The sequence below is a fragment of the Lineus longissimus genome, chromosome 14 (genome assembly GCF_910592395.1).
Source record: "Lineus longissimus chromosome 14, tnLinLong1.2, whole genome shotgun sequence".
In the NCBI taxonomy this organism is placed as follows: domain Eukaryota; kingdom Metazoa; phylum Nemertea; class Pilidiophora; order Heteronemertea; family Lineidae; genus Lineus; species Lineus longissimus.
Window position 1 is genome coordinate 7,554,173 of NC_088321.1, and position 21,388 is coordinate 7,575,560.

The 21,388-nt window shown below is 40.3% G+C and overlaps 1 protein-coding gene and 1 long non-coding RNA gene across 3 annotated transcripts in view; one reads left to right on the plus strand and one right to left on the minus strand.

Annotated features, from left to right (window-relative positions):
* The window catches only part of LOC135499110 (uncharacterized), a 99,604-nt gene that overhangs the window by 49,722 nt on the left and 28,494 nt on the right, over nucleotides 1-21,388 (plus strand). The gene's annotated exons all lie outside the window — the stretch shown is intronic.
* LOC135499175 (uncharacterized) overlaps nucleotides 1-21,388 on the minus strand; it is a 64,502-nt gene that overhangs the window by 40,444 nt on the left and 2,670 nt on the right. The window contains exons 4-8 of the mRNA XM_064789842.1: nucleotides 17,293-17,332; nucleotides 15,132-15,421; nucleotides 5,448-5,611; nucleotides 4,857-4,987; nucleotides 3,643-3,800 (exon numbers count right to left, since the gene is read on the minus strand). Coding sequence (XP_064645912.1) covers nucleotides 3,643-3,800; nucleotides 4,857-4,987; nucleotides 5,448-5,611; nucleotides 15,132-15,421; nucleotides 17,293-17,332 — 783 coding nt within the window. The remainder of the gene's footprint in view (nucleotides 1-3,642; nucleotides 3,801-4,856; nucleotides 4,988-5,447; nucleotides 5,612-15,131; nucleotides 15,422-17,292; nucleotides 17,333-21,388) is intronic.

Sequence of the window (21,388 nt, forward strand, 5' to 3'; positions counted from 1 at the left end):
TATAATAATTAACTAACGATTTCTATCGCAGAAACATGCGACCATGACCACATATGTGACAAAATTAAATTTCGTGAGCTCTCAGTTGCCATCATAAGTCAACCATTCCATCCGGGAACTACTTGATTAGCAATTAAGATTTGCTGCACCGTATACCCTGGTAGTACTCTTACAGGCGCAGGTGGCAGAGCGTCGGTCTTATGATCAAGAGGTTGTGGGTTTGATTCCCGGCTGAGTCGCTACATAGAAACTTCCTACTGGTCAAGTTCGATTGAGCGCTTATATAGTGGCTTCTTTTTGAAACCCATAAGATTGCAAATGTAAACAATTTCATAATACACATACAGTTCGCTAAATCCTTTTCCAATTTTAAATTATCAACTCTATAAATACGACAGTGGTGTGTAGTCAGCACTCCAGTAAAATGTTCAACTCACGACATATCGCGCAATGTTGTTCAAACGTGGTCAATGTGACATCGTGATGCAAAGGCTTTGTTCAATTCTGATATGAACGATGGTGCAAGGCTCGCCTGTGTTTCTGCCATTATTGTTTACATGAGTAAAAGCTCCAGCCTCGCCCCAAGACATTGCGCCTCCGCCAATTCCTGATGCAAGGTTGGATTGTAGCTACGTTTGACCGGAGCGATGGTCGACCACCCAAATATCGCGAGATCTCGCAGGGAGGCGCGTGGTTTTACCAGGCTGGAAAAGCTAATTTCGCCCCGGGAACTTTGTTGATTTTGTAAAATTATGTAAATATCTAATTTAATATACATGAATTTCTGCTTTTCTGGTTTATAAACTAAATATAAAAAATTCAAATCTATTGATGAAACATTGGGATCGAACCGAAAACCAGGGCCAATGTAGTGAAAACTGAGGTCAGTTGTTGTCGCAGTCAAAATACATTCAACTCCCTCTGGTGGACTACGATTGTCCTCATTGTATGGTACATGGATCGACTACGGGACACTTAACAGGAAAAAATTCAACTGAGTGCAAAACGTGCTTAACACAACAGATGATTATTTTATTGATGCATTTGCATAAGAAATTGGGACAGTGTTTCTCCCATACCCAGATATATCTGTCAGGTGTGGGGAAATAAAGGTTTTAGTGGAGCAATAAGTTCCTACGGGGCAAAACAGGACAGTACGGGACAATACGGAGCAGGCTATAATATAACTGTTATTTTAACGGTAATGCGAGCTGCTAAACAATTCGTTATGAGACATGTATATGCCTCTTAGCGTGCTTTTATTTTCATGACTGACACTGCAAAGCCGCAATTAATCATAAAAAAGGATATTTTAACCTATCATGATCTCCATGAGTAGGGCAATACGGGATGCCTCCAGCCCCTCCCCCAAAAAAATATTTTTTGGTCAGAACACGAGGTATAAAGCCCTCAATTTTCAAATGAAATTAATGGAAAGTCACCCAACAGTTAAACAACTTGTAGAAGGCAGGTTCCTTGCACAGTCCACCCTTTACATGACCTACTAAGGTTGTCCCCGAGGATACCCCAAAGATTCCACCCAAGAGCTTTTTCCATACTTCTGGTTGTCTGCTTAACCCCTAAGAGGTTTTATTTTACCCTTCCTTGCATAATTAATCGGAAAAATAAATAAGTGTCATGAGAGTTGGTTCCGCGGATAGTTATGTGTATTTGTTATATAGGATACAATATGGAGATATTATCATTATTGACTAAAAATATTGCAGGGTGAAAATATAACTGATACCGATCTATCACCACTTCTTTTCAAATCTCGAAAATAGTGAGAAATCTTCGTCATGTGCCACCATAGTCGAATGAAGCTGACTACATGGCCCCAGTAAACAATCTAGGGTTTAAAAACCATAATCAGCCTACCTTACCAAATCGAAGTAACAGTTACAGTTTTAGCAGGTTATCTATCAATCTGTCATCTGTCAACGCTCGGTCTCAGCAAGGTAAAAATTCGGACACCCATCGATTTTCCTATCATGCTAAAATCGCCTCGAAAATGTTTGCATGTTTAATGTTTGTAATATATTAGTAATAGATGAAACAAGGCCAGCCTGTTAGCAGAAAAAAAAACAACAAGTTTGCTCCTTGGTAAATTCACTAAAATCATTCACCTGCCTGTGTCGAACTGGTAGCATGGACAGTAAGACATGCAATTTATTTTGAAGTAAATAATTCGGCGAGATACTCGGTGATGCACGCATAAAGTCAAAGCACATTTTTGAATCTGTTCGCTATATCCACAGAACTAACAGGTGGAGCATTTTTCGCTGCATGTGATGCAAATCATACTTGGAAAGCGTGATTACCAGATGGACACAATTATATTTCGTTGAAAAACTCCAACAACACAGTTTTTCAAACTTTGCTGAGTAACCTTTTCCTCTCCCAGGACAGGCCAGCTCAGCTAGCTAGAAAGCTTGCCTGATTCTCGGCCATCTGGCAAGTCTTCACATAATTGCCCCGGTGCGCCGTTTTCGACCCATGTATACAGTGACGGATTGATATATGTTTCTGAGATGCGTGACCCTGACTGGCACCATGCCTAGTCTCTCTTAAAGCACAGTCAACAGACACCCCTATACCCCCTTACACTTAGAAACCACAAACGCCCACCCCTTCCTGCTACCTTAATACTTCTGGATCATGATCAGATAATAAAAAAGCTTAGATTGTCTGTTTCTGGACATTTTATCACAAGAACATAGCACTTACACGTGAACGTGAAGTTATCGACTGGTTTCGTTTCAGACTGTTTTCTCTCACTTTTGGGGAAAGGCTAAACACCATATTGATATTCTTTTTTTTAGGAATGACCATTTTAGAGGTGACACCGGCATTAATGAAATCTGCAAAACGACATTGTATTTTGTTATGTCAGTCTAAAGTAAGCCTTGAAACAATCACAAGATCTTTAAGATCTTGAATCTCCTCGGTTTGTTCCATTGTACATGTTGAATTGGATGCAGCCAGTACTTCCTTGGCCGTTTCGGCTGAACATGGCCAACATTTCTCAATCGTCTTCTTTTTTCCTCAGTTTCAATCTTGCCAATGGCTCGCTGTTCTCTCGACTCGGCTTGTTAGAACTAACATTGTCAGAGTATTTTTATTTCAGTTACAATTCAGCCAAAGTTACAGGGAAGTAATTAAGGTGAACTCGTGGTCATGGTCGTTGGTCCATGCATCGTATTGATTAGTGAAAAGCTTCCCTTAATAAAATGTCTAAGCCATAACGCGAGCCTTTTCTGAATTGTATTTAGTTTTAAACTACCTAGCTTTTCTATTGGGAGAAACAATGGCCGTGATGGCAGACGAGTTATGTGTGCAAACCTCCAAAGTTCATCTCAAAGGGTCTAGCTTGCCTCACCAAAACTGTTTTGTAAATTCGTTATCAAAAACATTGCAACGATTCAGTCACGCAATAAAGAAGCCGCTTCCTGGATGTTCATGAAGTGGAAGAAAGTTACAAGCGACTTTACTCAAAGTAGGTCAATGCAAAGTAAAATGTAGAGGTCAATTCTAAATACGAATGTATGTTTCTCTTTTTAACGACAGAATACACTTGCACTCCCTTTACACTTAATCCTAATCGCACTATGGCTCAAAGTGATTATCTTACGTTGAACTAACCTTGGTTGTTTCATTTGGTTGGAAAGTTATTTCCTTGACCGCGATCTGTTCCTCCTCCATGTTATGTTGGTACAAGTGAACTGTGCCGAAACCACCTCTACCGAGGACAACGTTATTTCTCTTTTGATAATCCGAAAAGCTTCGCTTCTCCTTTTTGTCTGTAATAAATATCATAAAAGTCATGTCAAGTTAAAAAAAATCAAAGCAGCAGCATATTTTAAAATTTCGCCATACGTCAAATATTCATGAACGGAATTCATCATTGGTCAATCAAAGCACAAATAAAAAAAAATTCAAATCATTTAAAATTCATTTCATGTTTATCAAGTGAAGTCTATGTGACACGGAAATGGACCTCCATGGTAATGCCATCAAAGGGTGCGTGCTGGACTGAATACGTCATGTAAGCAATCTACTCTTCAACGACAGAGGCGCAACATTTTTTTTCCCAAACGACACATCCTTGGTCCAAGCATAATTTCCATTTGGACTAATAACGATTTCTACCAAAAAGTTAACTGCATGAAAAAAGTGCGTAAGGCGAGATTCGATCCAGTGATCTTCGGGATGCTAAACAAACTGCTCTACCCATGTAGCCACTGCGGCAGCTGCCAACCATAGAAAATTTGTCCATACTATAGCAGTATACAGCTGAGATCCTTATTCTGAGTCAATTTACGAAACGATTATACGCGCGGCACCCTCTTTATAGTAGAAGAGCTAGGGGAACTATGAATATTATGATAACAATTGCAATGTATATTTCGTTTGGAAAAAAAAGCGCGACCAGGGCACATCACTGGGTATTGCCTGCAATACATATACAGTAGAACCTCTCTATTAAAGACACCCTCGGGACTAACAAGTGCTGTCCTTAATAGAGAGGTGTCCTGATTAGAGAGGTCAAATTGAATGGAAACACACAATTTGGGACCAAAAGTAGCGTCCTTAATAGAGAGGGTGTCCTTAATAGAGAGGTGGCCACTACGGGAGGTTCTACTGTAGTTAACACGTCAAACCAGCCGACGTTTTATCCCTGCTACAGTAACCCTCCAAAAAAATTGTAAAAACAAGTTCGAAAAAACGATAAAACTAAACTTCTTCACTATTGCTGTTTGTGTTGATGAGATCGACACTCCTTAATTATAAACAAGTGAATGAAAACAAACCTATTGCCCGTAGGAGGAGTTTGTCTCTTTTTGGGATTCACCTACCGTATGCGTCCAAAATGGCATCTGCTGTTTCGTTTATTTCATCTATCATGTGGCTCTCATCAAATATATCACTAAAATATATCAGCCACGCCCTTAGGTGTTCGTAATCGGCAATCGCTATTTTACCACTTCTGAAAAAATAAAAGTACCTGTAATGTGAAAACTGATGCAGGTATTGTCAGATGTCACCGCTATTAAAACCATGCATGCGCAGGTCACCTTATCATTTGCTCTTGGACACAAAAATGATAGGTTCACATAGTGCACAATGCCACGAATAATGGAACTATGCCGAGGGTGCCTGGATGAGTCATCACTCCAACTTTGGAGTTTAAAACATTCCAAGGTATATGTAATTTATATTTTGCGCTATAATTGCCAGGATTAATTGATGCGCTTTTTGACAACATGCAAAATCAAATGGTGGAAATGTTGACCTCGCCTCTCAAGTGTAAAAATGAATATACAGTGATGACTATTGAAATGATGACTTTGACTGCATGTCCCTGCTTCAATTTTTGTCAGACCATACGATGTCCAAGAAAACTTAAATAGCTATTTTCTTACATTTATCTCGTGCTTTTAGCCTACCTCTTTAAGATATTCCAAAGGTCAGTGATCGTTCTGGTAGTTTTTGTCTCCAGCCCAAACACGCTAGTGAACGCCTCATCAAAATCTAGCTGTTGATATTGGTCGTCATCAATGGAAGCACTAAGGTAGGTACAAAGGGCTTCGTCCTTCTTTGTCTCTTCATCCTATACATGTATTAGAGAGGCGAAACTAAAAAATTGGCCTGGGTATAAGGTTTATCAAAATAATCCATGCAAGAGACAAGCATCCAGCGCAGACAGGGAGGGAATGGGGCCTCACACCTGGCTAGGGTGGATGCCAAGTGGATTCAATTTGGTTGCCTTTGCTCCCTTTTACGTTCATGTAAGACTAAGTATGTACATGATATAAGAGGTGCCGGTTGAATAAGTCCCTGTTATACGGTAAAAGTTGTTGTGGCGAAATTGAGGCTCAAGGTCGGAGGCGAAAACGAGGCTCAAGGTTGGCGGTCATACAATTTTAGAGCTCCGGGTTTATGAGTATTCTATGACGCAAATACGGACAACAAGTACAAGAACGTAACGTGATCGAGGTGAAGAAACTAGTTGGAGTGAAGATTTTAGTAAACCGTTGAAGCAGTTTGAGAAGTGGAAATTCCTTTTGACAAGCCAGAGAAGTTCAGAATTGAGCCCCTTCCAAGTTAGCCACGCGGTTGTGTTGCATGGCTGCAGTGAATGCACGCCGGTCCGTGCACTGCACTGGTGAACCTGTTGCACTTAGACTTTGTGCATTCCAACCGATGAAGTTGGAGTGGTCTGCCGGAGAAATGAGTTCCGGGTCAGTAGCATAGTTTTCACTCTGTTTGTACAGCTTGCCGGCCGGGGTAGCACAGTTTATTTTTCACCCTAACCAACCGCACCTTATTTTGTTGGGTGGTGCTATGCTCGTGTAGCATTTTAAGTGTCATTCTAGCATTAGTCGAGTATTCAGTTTAAGTTAAAGCCAAAAATAATGAGTTTTGAATTTAATGTTCTCATTAGCTTACCAGTTACGAGCCGTTTTAAAATTTGAAATGTTAATATTGTTTCTCGTTGGCTCACCAGTTAAATGTTTAGCTGAATGTCTTCTTGAATCAGATAGTCGGTCTTTTTGGTCAAGGGTAAATAAATTGAAAGGTAAAACATCGAGTTATGCAAATATTGTAGACGGTAAGACAGAGAAGGGTGATATTGCTAATATATTTGCTGAGAAATACGACACATTATTTTCGAGTGTATCATATCGTGAAGAGGATATGACGGCCCTCCTCGATGACATTGAATCGCAAATAGTTAATCAACACCATCATGTCACGTGTGGACATGATGATCATGTGGTCACTGTAGGTGAAATCCATAAGGCAACTGGACTACTTAACAAGGGTAAACATGGAGGTAACCATAAGATCTATACGGACCATTTAATCCATAGTAGTGACAAGTTCAAAGAATGTCTAGCGAAAGTATTCACAGCTATGTTAACCCATACATATGTACCTCAGGGTTTTAAAGAATCGACAATATTTCCTATTCCGAAAGATAAAAAGAAAATCGCTGAAAGACTCTGACAATAATAGAGGGATTACTCTCAGCAGTATTTTAGGAAGGTGTTAGATAACATTTTTATGTCAAAAAACGAAAATATTTTCTCATCTTGTGACTTACAATTCGGGTTTAAGAAGTAAATGTCCACTACTCAATGCACTTTTGTTATTAAGGAGACGATTTAATACTATAGAAACAAAGGGACTGGTGTTTATTCCATGTTTCAAGATGCTAGTAAGGCATTTGACAGAGTGAATTATATTAAATTATTCAAGTTATTACTAAAATGAAATGGCCAGGGCCATTGTGCTCACCTCTAACGTGCCGTCATTGTAAAATGGCGGTGCCATAGGAAAACTTTGACCTCTGTGACCTTGAGAAGTAGGTCAAATCAAAAACCCACATTTATGAAATGTATCCTTGCTAGGAGTACCTACCATAAAAATGTTATGAAAATCAGACCGCTATTAAACGAGCAATCAAACATTTTAACTTTGGACAATAAATTTGGCCCCCGGGTGGCCAAACTAAGAATTTTTCGAGATGCCCGCCTGGCACCCATATTGGCTATCACATTTGATAAAAAATCAAGGATTTAGTAGAGAGTACATAGATATACATCCAGATCAAATTTGGTTGCAATCCGATCATTAGTTTCGGAGTAATAGTACTGTGTTTATTTTTCAAGATGGTTGCCTGGCGGCCATATTTGATGTCCGAACGGCCGAAATTTTAGGGGTGGAATAGAGAATCCCCAGATACATGTCCACACTGGTTTAAAACCTTCTAGCTAAAATAGATAGGAAACATGCTACTGTTCAGTGAATCAGCAAACTTTGACCTCTGTGACCTTGAAAAGGAGGTCAAATCAAAAACCCGGAGGATATATGATGCACCTTTGCTAGAAGTACCTACCATATTTTTTTCAAAATTTCCCGACTACTATTAAGGGAGATATTGCATATGTTCACTTTTAACGTTTGGCCCCCTGGTGGCCAAACCATGAAACGAATCGGACCGAAACTTGGTCTCCAAGGTGTCATTACATAAGGGTACATGTGTACTAAGTTTCAACTCAATAGCTCTAACAGTTACGAAACGTGCCCTGCTAACGGACGAAGGACGACGACGACGACGACGACGACGACGACGACGGACGACGGACGCCACGGTATGGGATAAGCTCACCTCTGCTAAGAGGTGAGCTAAAAAGGTTGTTGTCCGATCGTAGCTGGGTTCCTTGCTATCCTGTATACAGACCAAACAGTTAATGTAACATGGAATGGTCACATGAGTAGAAATTTTGGAGTGCAAAATGGTGTTAAGCAAGGGGGCGTCCTTTCTCCTATACTTTTTTGTATTTACACTGACGAATTATTTTCAAGCCTAAAATATTCCGGTTACGGTTGCTATATAGGAAATCTGTTCATGGGAGTACTTGCATACGCCGATGATGTAGTCATATTGTCCCCGACTAGGCATGTGACGCGTAAGCTCTTACAGATATGTTCGGCATTCTCAGTTGAATGTCAGGTCATTTTTAATCCCACAAAAAGTCAACTTGTGTATCCCCCCCCCCCATTTGTATGGGCGGATCAAGTGATTAATGTAATACTATGGGCCACTCATCTTGGTCACATTATTGGTGAAGATGATGACGTCAGAAACCTTGACAACGCCATTAATGTTTTATATTTGTGAGTAAATATTTTGGTTGCTCAATTTGGTCATTGCTATTCAGCAACAAAATATAAGTTATTCAAGTCTTTCGCAATGGCACAATATGGTTGTGTAATCTGGAACTTTACCCCTGGAAAAATAGAAAGATTCTGCGTTGCCTGTCGGAAATCGCTTCTTAAAATTTATTATTGTTATAGCAAGGAGCACTAATCCTTTGCTAAGAATGAGCGGTAAGCTTGCCTTCCGTGGAAGCAACTCACATGCGGCCAATAACATCAATGCCGTGTGTGCAAAGGCAGGCGCCACTAAATATGATATCATGAACATATATCTAAACAAACATGATTTTCTTAGACGCGCAAATGTCAATCTGACAATATTTTATTGAATTAAATCTGCTTGTCCATACTAACAATCAAATTTGTGAAATTTATGACTGAAACAGACAACCTATATGAAAAACCAACTGTAAGAATTGTTTTTGCATCGTTAAAACACTACAAGTTATTCCTAGCCGAAGATTCGTATTTTCCCCAAAAAATGGGCAAGGGTCGTTTAGAAGGACCCCGGCAGCAGCAGCCTCAGCGCCACCACGCGGAGCCTAATGGTATCAGGCTGCCCAAGCTCAAGTTGAGGAGGTTTTCAGCTACCGTTTTATGGAGTTTTCCAGCAGCAGAAACTTCAAGAACAGTCAAGCCGAGTTGGAGCAGGTAAAATAGTTTAGTTATCTAGTTCCTTTACCAGGTAAAAAAAAACAGCGATTAATATTTTTCTTTGCAAGAAATTATAAGAAAAAAATTGCCAAGAAAGTAATTATTAATTAAAATCTTACGAGATCTTACAATGATTAATATTGGTAAGAAATTAATTGGTAAGAAATTGGCAAGAATATAATGGACGTTAGTTTTCCATTCTATTCTATCTAGAAGGAAGTCAAGGCTGCAATCATTGCTCTTCAAAACAATCGTGCTGCCGGCCCAGACGGTATTAACAGTGAGCTATCCAAAAACTCGAAGAACATCGTCTCTAACCCTCTGGCCAAGACCATCAATTCATCCTTTGAACACCACATTTCAATCACGACACTAGGATAAGGCAAACTTATCTCACTGCCAAAGCCAAAAAAGCCCCCCCCCGGACCACCAGCTAACCAGCCAATTGCCCTACTAAACAGCATACGTAAGATCCTGTCTATCATCACAGACGCTGCGTCACATCAGAGACAAGGTCGACTGCTTCATCACCGGACCCTACTAGAGTGGTTTCAAAAGAGGCAGGAGCTGAGTAGACATCGTATGGGCCCAACGCATGCTGACATTAGTGGTGATGACAAGGAAATGGGACTTCCATAAGATGGGCATCGACATGTCATGATCTTTCGACACCATCAGACGAAAACGCGTCCTAGATGTCCTGGTACTAGCAGGCTGCAACGACAAAGCTAAGGGTCCGGATAGATAACGTGCTGTTTGACTCATTCGAGACCACAATCGGCTCCCCTCAAGACGTCAGCCTATCACCTGTCCTTTTCACCTGCAACCTTGCTGCTGCTGCTCTCTCATCGGAGGAAGTTTCACCAGACCTAACCCTCCGGTCTCCAGTCTGGGTATGCCACTCGAAATGGAGATTGCAGATGATGTTGAGTTCCTGGACGAAGAAAAGGAACCCTGCACCAACTCAAGTCAGTAGCAGCAGAGAGACTGAAATACAACAGCCTGTTCATGATCGAGACAAAGACGGAGTTCAGCCATCTATACCTTGCGGAACCCACTGAACAAGATCCACACGGGAAGATTCTCCGCGACAATGAGAGCTGGCGCAGGAACAAGACTCTGGGCTCCTTACTGTGTGGCACAGCAAAAACCACATCCCGCTGCATACAAGGCATTACTGTATTCCATACACTGCGGAAACTGTGGAACAATGAACTAAGATCCCACTGAAGACAAGACTCCACCTCTACAAAGCCAATTGCGTATCCATCATACTCTACAACTGCAATAGCTGGGGCCGTATAAATACCTAAAGCCATGCTAGATACGCTGGATGCTTGCCACCGCAGACACCTTCGCACCATCACATGTCACTGCTGGCCGAAAAGCCTCATCAGCAACAAGGCACTGTACGAACTGTGCAACAATGATTCTCTCTGCCAAGGTTGCAAAGCAAAGATGGTCGATTCTGTGCCATGTTCTTCGCATGGATCCCGACGCACCTGCCCAAAGGGCACTTGACTTTGCTGTCATAGGTTCCTAGATTGACAAACCCCGGCATGGACGACATTTGTCTTTCTTATCCCGAAGATATATTTGTAAGATTTTCCTTCCATGTATATCATGTTGCCATGGTTCGATTCCGACAACGCAACTTTAAAAAATGTTATTTCTGATGTTTTTTGTATTTTTTATGATTGATACTAAGACATATAATCGCAAAAAAACATTAGAAATACATGTATTTGTTATGATTGATACTAAGACATTAAATCGCCAAAAAACATTAGAAATAACATTTTTTAAAGTTGCGTTGTCGGAATCGAACCATGGCAACATGATTTACAAGCCAATGCCGTATCCATCAGGTCTTGAAGATTTCTTGTTTGCAAGTAGATTTGCCTATAGGCCTGCATTATGTATTATGCATGAGCAATGTGTAGTTTCAATATCCATGCACATGCTCTTGACCAGTGTGGGGATTCGGACAGTGTCAGCAAATCACTGTGCGCTATGGTTACCGATGCGGCTAGCAGACGACACCAAATAAATTGAAAGCGCATGCAGATTCAACCGCAAGTATTTTCTGTTCTATGGCACTCCACGTGGATTTGCTGGTTGGCATTTCTGGATGATAGCTTAAACACACCTGTTAATAGGTTCTTATTGATGAAGCTGTTCTGAATGAGTAGATAAATTGGTGTTTTTGTAGCACTATGCCAAATTAATGGTACAAAGTGCGATAAGCATGTACACCAGAATAGGAAGATGTGATTACAAGTGCTTTGCTCAAAGGATACTATAAAGTAACTTATGGTGCCGGGTCATCTTAGCCAAATTTGCGGACAATGTCGACTTTAAAATTGAATTGCTCCCAGCCATGATGGATTACCGACATACCATAGCGCACAGTGATTTGCTGACACTGTCCGAATCACCACACTGGTCAAGAGCATATGCCGGTAATGAAGAAATCTGGAATACTGAAGGAATTTTGCGTATGATAAAAGCTAATTTTTTTTTCTAAATTGCGTTTAATTTGGACCATTACTGATACGATAACATCGGTATTTTCAACACAAACAGGCTAATCACGCCGAGCTCCGTTGTCCGATACACCAATTAACACTTGGAATCAACGAAGAATAACTCTCTGAATCTCGTAACAGAGAACTTTTGCAATTTAGGTCACGTTTAATAAATTAATTGCTAATTAGTCGTCTAAACGCGCAAATTTCGAATTTTCGGTTTTTTTTCAAGTTACCTTTTGAAAATTGAAAAAAAGTCTCTGTTACTAACACTGAGTGTTACGTGAAAGCCAAAGTGTATCCGATGTGAATGCAACTGTCAACTTCCGAATGCAATGTTCCAGAAAAGGACAGTAGGAAGTTGAATTTCGTCAGCAATACATTTGTATTAGTAGCCAAATTAAGAGGCATCTTTTAAAATCTTTTGTGATTCTTACTTATCAAACATACATCTAGCTATTTGGTGGAGTCGAAACTTCGTGATACCTGGTAATTGAATGTTTAAGTCACGATGCCCCGCCTATTTTGGTAACATAATCCGGCACCTTAAAATGCAAAAATATACGACAGATTGTCCGCTCCGGTTATGTTTGTGCACCTATGTGACTGTCTGCTATGGTTACACCATAAACACCATGAAACTGTCCACATGTAACCATAGCGGACAGTATGTCAGCTATAACTAACTTTTTCAGTCACGTTATGAAATACTTAGAGCCAAGTGCTTGTTATCACATCTTCCTATTTTGATGTACATGCTTCACAACATAGCCCGTGCAATAATCCCCAACAATTGTGCCATTAATTTGGCTCAGAGCTTCAAAACACCGATTTATCTACTCATTCAGGAAAGCTTCATCAATAAAAACCTATTAACAGGTGTTTTTAAGCTATCATCTAGAAATATCAACCAGCAAATCTACGTCGAGTGCCATAGTACAGAAAATACCTGCGGTTGAATCTGATCTGCATGTGCTTTCAATTTATTTGGTGTCGTCTGCTAGCCGCTTCGGTAACCATAGCGCACAGTGATTTGCTGACACTGTCCGAATCCCAACACTGTTGACTACACTGAGTTAGCCTGATAAGGAAGTTTTTAAGGTCTGTGTTTGTGTCCTTTTTATTTCATCGGAAATATTAAAAGACAAGTCAAAGGTCGGGGATACTTTTACTTGTCATTACTTTCCTCTTGATAAGTTTCGTACGAGTGCGGCAATATTTATAGGCTGAAGTTATGTAAAAACACATTTAAGTTTTGAGCAAATAATATAATCTTTCACATTTCAAATATCAAAGTCAGGTGGCACCTGACTGGTCCTTCTCCCGGGTCCTTCTGACTTACAGTTTTTGTCCACGCTCATTAAGTTGAGTCAAAACACCATAGGCATTATACAGTAACTAGTAATTATCATAGCAAAAGATTTGGGTCCCCCTCCCCGGGAAGGTTACGGTAAGGGTTATAGCTGGGGGTAGGATTAGGGGTAGGGTTAGCACTATATGTGCGTACTATTAAAAGTATATGTGTATTTTATTTAGAGAAAAAAATCGATTGAAGGGGGCTAGCCCAGTGATGCGTAGAGCGTTTGCCTACCACGCCGTAATCACCCGCTCGAATCCCACCCTGGGCGACGATTTTTTTTTCAAGAGAGATTTTTCGGAGATTTGTGACGTCATCGTAGCTGCCATCCTGTAGAAAAAAATCTCGCCAGCCGCTCACGGCCAGTTGAGCAATGTTGCTCAGCGTCATTGAGCTACGTACCTTGCCTCACGATCAATGGTGAGCACCCCCAGCTAGATCCATGCTAGGTGATGCTTGCATGTACATCATGCATAATTATAAAAAACCGGTAAATCAGAATCGTCTCAAATACATACAAACTGAACAAAAAGCTAACCTTAATAAATAGCAAAACAAACACCCCGCTGGAGAATCAACTCCATGATTGTCAAGAATCTGGCGGGCCTTCCCGCTTGTCAAGCTTGCATGTCCGATGAAAGGATAACGTTATTTAATAAATAGCAAAACAAACACCCCGCTGGAGAATCAACTCCATGATTGTCAAGAATCTGGCGGGCCTTCCCGCTTGTCAAGCTTGCATGTCCGATGAAAGGATAACGTTATTTAATAAGGCTGGAAAATATATTGTGTTGTTGGAGTCCTCCAATGAAATATTGTTGTTTTCATCAGGTAATAAGATTTATCTTCAAGGATGATTTGCATCACACATAAAGGAAAAAGTGCCGCCCGTTTGTCCTTGGATATAGCAGACAAATTTTAAAAAACAAGCATGGTTTGATTTTTCGCGTGCATCACAGAGTTACCCGCTGTGTGGCTGGACATACTCGGATAATTGAATCCATAATCGTTGCGTTTTTTGCACTTTCGAGACGAATGGATTCATTAACAAACGAATTTTCCTTACCAGCTTTTTACATGCATGCGCCGTGACTCGCTAAAGTGCCCAACGTCCGACAGAGGGCACCGCGGAGACTGAGCGTTTTTCTAGGCAGGATGGCACAACACGCGACGTAATGTCCTTCGAAATTTAGTGCGTATGATTGTCATGCTCGCGATGCTACCAGACGGACACAGTTAATAAAAAAAAATTGACGGAATTTTTTTTTGTGAGGCAGCCATGATCCCAGCCCAAACAGCACTTTCGAGAGCAGGCTGCCGGGTAATTGAGACAAGACGACCATTGATGTTTTAAGCCTTTTAGCATTTAAATTGTCAATGTTTGACCGCGACGCATCAAATATTGCGTGGGGTTGTGAATCTGAAATTTTGATATGATATTCCGGACAGTCTGGCAGGTAAATGGTGAAAAGTAAGCTGTTAGTTGACCACGAAATTTTTTTGATAATCGACAAATTGGACAGACGTTGATATTTCAACTCTTTTCAGCCAACTGGCAGAAAAATCTCGAAACTCGCCCCCTATTGCCAAGTTAGCAAAATTCAAAATTAATTTTTTCAACAAATAATCTCTTTATATCTGCAGACTTGCAACACAAAATATCTTTTCAATACCTCTCCAAATATGCACTTGACAGTTTAAATCTTACTCGCGTCTAATTGATAAGTCTGCATCCTCCAAACCTATGAATATTCAATGGTGGTCTTGTCTCAATTTGGAATTTTCGGCAATCTTGGAAATTGCTTTCCCGAGAGCAGAGTAGCATTCCTGAAAAATACAGACCTCTACCAATGTTGTACACTCACCAAACGCTTCCTTATTCTTTTTCTTTCATCCGATATCTTGGTAACCGTATCGGACTGTCTTTTTAGCTCCTCTTGAAGTCCTTTTAGCTTGATACGGTTTTGTTCTATATCATCGTCTATTTGGGTTGGCTGCCCTTTTCGACCATCTTTACGCGCTCGAAGGTGAATGGAAAGCGTATTAGCTTCGTCAAGCCTCTTCTTAATGTCGGTTTTCTTCGATTCTTCGCCAGGAAGTTGCTTTTCGATACACTTTAACCTGGTTTCATCGTTGGCTATTTTTTCATCACGGACTGAAATAATAGTATTCATCTATGAATATTCAGTAAACGATTATGTGATGTGGTTTTAGCCACATATGATCATGATTGGGCATTTTTCTTAAAACAAGGCTGAATCAACGCTGCATGAGGGGGGGGGGTCAGTGTGGTGGCGTGCTGAATAGACCATATTTTGTTTCTGAAAACTTCTCATGTGTGCTATGTACATTTAGTAGATGGACACAAGAAAAAAACCCGAACATTTCACCCGAATTGTCGAGAAATAGCTTGACTCAGTATAAAATGTAAAACTCAGTTAGCTTCGTCTACTAAATGTGCCAGCATTCAAATGGATTTTTTTAAACGCACACAATTTTGTTACAATATGGTTACTGAGAAAAAATCATGTTCGGTTATAAAACGCAGACCTAGAAAGAAATCCAAAATTTAAGTCGTTCGTGCTGAAGGACCCAAAGTGTTGATAACAAATCATCCTGGTATATTGAAACTTCCGCCTCCCTGCGAGATCTCGTGATTTTTGGATGTTAGATCACCCCAGTTAGCGTTGAAAACGTAACTACAATCCAACCATGGGTTAGGAATTTGTGGATACGCACAATGACTTGAGACGAGGATAATGTCAAAATAATAACATCTTGTTAAGACAGGAAGTGAAATAACCTGATGCATTGTGGAATAATCAACCGAGAATTAATTACGCCCAAACGCGACAGCCAACTGTACAGTGTCCCATAGAGGACATGCGTTTATTTTCAATATAATAAAAAATTTTTCTTTTTACAATGCGTTTTTTTCTCTCGAATTACAACCGCCGTATACCGCGGTGGATATTAATTTTCACCGCGGTCGATATTAATTTCCACCGCGGTCGATATTAATTTTCACCGCGGTCGATATTAATTTCCACCGCGGTGGATATTAATTTCCACCGCGGTCGATATTAATTTCCACCGCGGTCGATATTAATTTCCACCGCGGTGGATATTAATTTTCACCGCGGTCGATATTAATTTCCACCGCGGTCGATATTAATTTCCACCGCGGTCGATATTAATTTTCACCGCGGTCGATATTAATTTCCACCGCGGTCGATATTAATTTCCACCGCGGTCGATATTAATTTCCACCGCGGTCGATATTAATTTTCACCGCGGTCGATATTAATTTCCACCGCGGTCGATATTAATTTCCACCGCGGTCGATATTAATTTTCACCACCGTGGTCGATATTAATTTCCACCGCGGTCGATATTAATTTCCACCGCGGTCGATATTAATTTCCACCGCGGTCGATATTAATTTCCACCGCGGTCGATATTAATTTCCACCGCGGTCGATATTAATTTCCACCGCGGTCGATATTAATTTCCACCGCGGTCGATATTATTTTCTTTGGCGGTGGTGGGAATTATTATTTTTTACCCGGCGGTGGAAATTATTTTTTCGGCGGTGAGAAATAAATCCGACGGCGGTTGTAATTCGAGAGAAAAAAAACGCATTGTAAAAAGAAAAATTTTCTATTCTATTGAAAATAAACGCATGTCCTCTATGGGACACCGTACAACTGGACTTAAATCAGCTAGCTGTAACTTCACATACTTAGCGGTAGAGTACAATTCGTCCGACAACGGATTTTGATCGGTCGCCAATATACGTATTCTTGTCGACCTATATGTTAACCCTATCAGTGTTTTACCGGGCCCAGGTGAAGCTCCACATCCCCTAGCTTTCAACGTTTACCTAGACATGGGATTTCATGCTGAAAACCGTATTCCATTCACGCGCGGGCAATACCAAGAAGACAAAGTAGGCATTTGTACTTGCAACGTAGTATCAAATTCTGCGGTGTATTCATCCCATTCGATCCCCATTCATGTTCTTACCTTCCCGCAATCTCTCGCGTCGGATTCTTCCAGGATCCACCTGAAAACAGATATTCGATATTTATATTAAACGATTTGACATGAGATTGTTGATTGAAATTGAAGCTTGTGATGATAGAAGCAACTATTTTAGAATTAGGGTGTAAATATGATTAAATATTTCATGTACGGTCCGATAACCCAGTATTAATTAATTTTCCTTTTTCAGCATCAGAAGTCACGCACATTTGATTACAAAAATTACTTACGATGACAATGTCAGCTAGACTTATTTTGTTTTTACTGTTCTGAATTAATGAATATTACGATTCTGATTGGATCAACGTGGTTTGCTATTCTTTGCTGCATATCCAGTGCAAGGCTTCAACGTTTCATCAGACGCTTTGGTGCACTATAAACTGAACGAACACGTAGACTGTCTTTGGCGTTAGAACTATATCTTAATTTTACCATTCAATTTAATTGTTTAGACGTCATCAGCAATCTGCAAAATTGCAGTGATATGAATATCAAGTGACTTCCATATCACCTTGGTTGTACCACCGCGATTCACTGACCGCCCATTCCTAACACGTTTTATTATCCTTAAATTAATTCACTAAAAGTGTGGGCCACATCTGATCGATCGCATATCTTACTTCGCCAACTACAAGTCGTTATGGTCGTGGACTTCTGCTATTTCTGAAGAGGATTTTCGAATCTTACAGTTATCCACTAATTTGAGAATGAACAACTGAAATTAGCGCAAACCAATGGAGGTCAATGACGACGCTGTAAACGAAAAATCCATTTCCTGATATTGCATGCGTGAATACTCCGTTTAATTATTATATGGCTCATTTTCACCACATGCTGCACGAGAACTTGAAAACCCCTGATTAAATAAAAATTCTGGTAATACAGATGGCTTTTCATTTCTGAGAGCTGAACCACGTCTTTGAAATTGACAGAACATTTTCTTCCAGGTCGACTTAAAAAAACTTGTTGCGATCCGACAAAGACAGTTACAAGCTTACTAGTTTTCCATCATTAACAGCATTCACAAAAATCGGCTTTATTATTTTCCGACTCATTTTGCACATTTAATTTGAATACTATGGTTATCCACAAAAAGGTGTGCAGTCGATTATAATTTGCCGTCACCTTTACAAATATATGGTAAAATTCTGTTGAAAAAGCATTACAACCCTCTGATATTTCTGGTCATGAATGGCCATGCACATAATCAGGCACGAAAAACTTGGGAGTCAAGAGTGGTTTGATCGAGTCTTTCAGAGGCGGGCTGGCCGGGGGGATTTGTGCTCCTACCATCTTATTCACTGTCTTATCGGTTGATCAATAATACTTTCACTCTCCATTGATCGTGTCATAACAACGTCTATATGTACGGGTGTATGTGAGTTAAATAGCAGTACTTGAGAATGAAAATGTTCCCGACATCGTGAGTTTAAGCTGCAGTGATAGAGATTGGAATCGTTCCGGAAAATGATGAGCAGGTGACTTCGGGAAAGTTGGCACAAACTGATTGTTCCATTTTTTTTATTAATCATGGAAAAAGGTGTTGTCAGCCGTACAGTGTAAAATATTGCAATTTACGTGCTCATCCGGTTGGTTCAAAATGGAAGCAGCAGCTCATTGTTTAGTTCAGCAATTGTACTACCAGAGTGGTGTTCTTTAATTAAGAGCAGGAAGCTCAGGGGAAACGCCTCAACGTGTACATGTATGTTCGTCAATAAGGATCTATACGATAAGGTGGTACAAAAAGCTTGTCCGCCTTCTTATGTGTTAGAAAAAACCCGTTCGGTCGCTTTTGGGGATTAAAGTGATCCAGTCGTGACAGAAATCTTTATTAAGACTAACTGAATGTGGTAAAAAAAAACTTAATTGGGGATTACTTCTCATGCAGCTCATTGGCTACATAATCAACTGGTGTACGGTAAAAAAAGCAACGGAAAAATGACAAGGAAAAAAAGCCCGTTGAAAAAGGCAACAAGTAATAAAGGCAACAGGCTTTTTTCCATTGCTTTTTTACCTAGATTCTAATCAACTACCTGAGGGGAACTCAAAAGTGCTAAAAGTTATAATTGGAAGCTCATACCCGGCTTCGGCTTTAGGCAGCAAGAGTGACTAGTCGCTAAATGTCAATTTTTTTACGAGATCCTTAAAGGAAACCTATATAGCCAAACACTTTAACAATCGGTATAATGACCTAGCATGATATCGCACATTTCTTAATTCATAAAAAGCTGTACATTCGACTGAGTGTTGGACGCCGTGGCATCTCCATGACATAGTCGAATCGTTGAGTTCCGAGGGGGTTTTCGCCTGAATTGGCGACCACTCCCGATGCGAATTGGTGACAACTCGCAAAACGGGAACTTGATCACTGATTACCTGCTTGTATTGGCAACTTCCCGAGATCTCACTAAGCCCTCTGGAGGGTGGGAGTTGGTGTGTCCATTGTGGGTTTAAAATCTGTACACGTGGAGGTCCTTCAAAGGATCTATGTATACATTTTATAGTTTGCTGTTACTGATCCCGAGAGATTCATCTTTTTACGACTTTGCTACTCTACCGATCTTTTATGTTTTATGAAATAAGACTTGGTTTGGTACTTGTTGGTATTTGTTTATCAATCTCAACTGAACTGGTGTTACTGATTGCACCAATTTATATATCGGACGATATATTTATTGCGACTCAATGCACTGGGGTTGCGTTTAGATGAAATGACCAAGGCCATTGTGCTCACCTCCCTCACAGGCGATTTATTAGATATGATAGAAAATACTGATTATACAATTTTAGCTACCTGGCAACCAGACCGAAATTCAGCCTGCGAGGTTTAATAATAGCTAGGGCTACATATATATATTTGATATAATATATAACCAACTTCCATGTCAATAGCTCCAGTAGTTACGGAACGTGCCACCATCGGCCAATTTACGCTAGTCAACCCCTGTGAATTTGAAAAGTGAACATGTGTAATAAAATGTCATGTACCGTCATTATATGAACCTATGATAATAATTTAGAGATGATCTGGCCCTTAGGGAGATAGCAATTGTTGTGTTTTCGGGCATCGAATCGGACCGAAATTTAGTCTGCAAGGTGTCATTTTATAGTGGAACATATGCACAAAGTTTCAAGTTGATAAATCCAGTAGCTACAACGCGTGCCTTGCTAACGGCGACGACGATGACGACAAGCTCACAACCTCTCTTGATGAATGTTCATATCAAATGCATTACTGAGACTTGTTGTGATCATTTTAAAAATTTTTGTATTAATTAGTGGATAACATAACATTGGTCCAACCAAGGCAAGTAATGCTGGTTTTGATAGTTTAAGTTTAGTCTATACTCGATTTGATAAAGAGGTACAGGAAGGTTTCATGTGGTTGATTGGATGCTGACTCTTGCCCGACGCAGGATACTTTCACTGTTCTTCTTATGATTGAAACTTAGGCCTGGCTAGCTCATGCTGGTCTTCATTCAATCAACGATTACCGATATTCGCAATTGTTTCCGGATACCAAAACTTTGCCAAACTGGCAAGTCTAATTTACATAAATGCGTCAAAAGCAAGAGGGTTAGTCAGTGGTAAACTGTTTGACGCTCCGACCCCAGCGCCACTTCAAGCCAACAAGTTACTAAACGCGCTTCCATTCATAACCACCGGAGTGGATTTTACCGGAGCCGTGTATGATCTGAAGGAAAATTCGGACGCCGAAAATAAAGCTTACACATGTATGTCTCTTAACCTCTGCGGTGACACGCGCCGCACTTATAACTTGTAAAAAAAACATTTTATAAGCATTTGGCAAGTTTGCCGACAGGCGCTCCTTGTCGGAACGCATAATTTCAGGCAATGCATCGACATATCTAGCCGAAGCGGACTAACTGCAGAAACTGTGCGAGTCTGAGGACATTATTCATATCTCACAAAACATCGCATGGCCCTGCAAATGGTTATACAACGTGTATATACGCCATATGGGCTGCAAAATATTCCTACGGAAGAAGAGACGATAGTCGACGAACGCCCTTTTATCTACGCATTTATGGATTAAGAGACACAACCACAGTCTGAC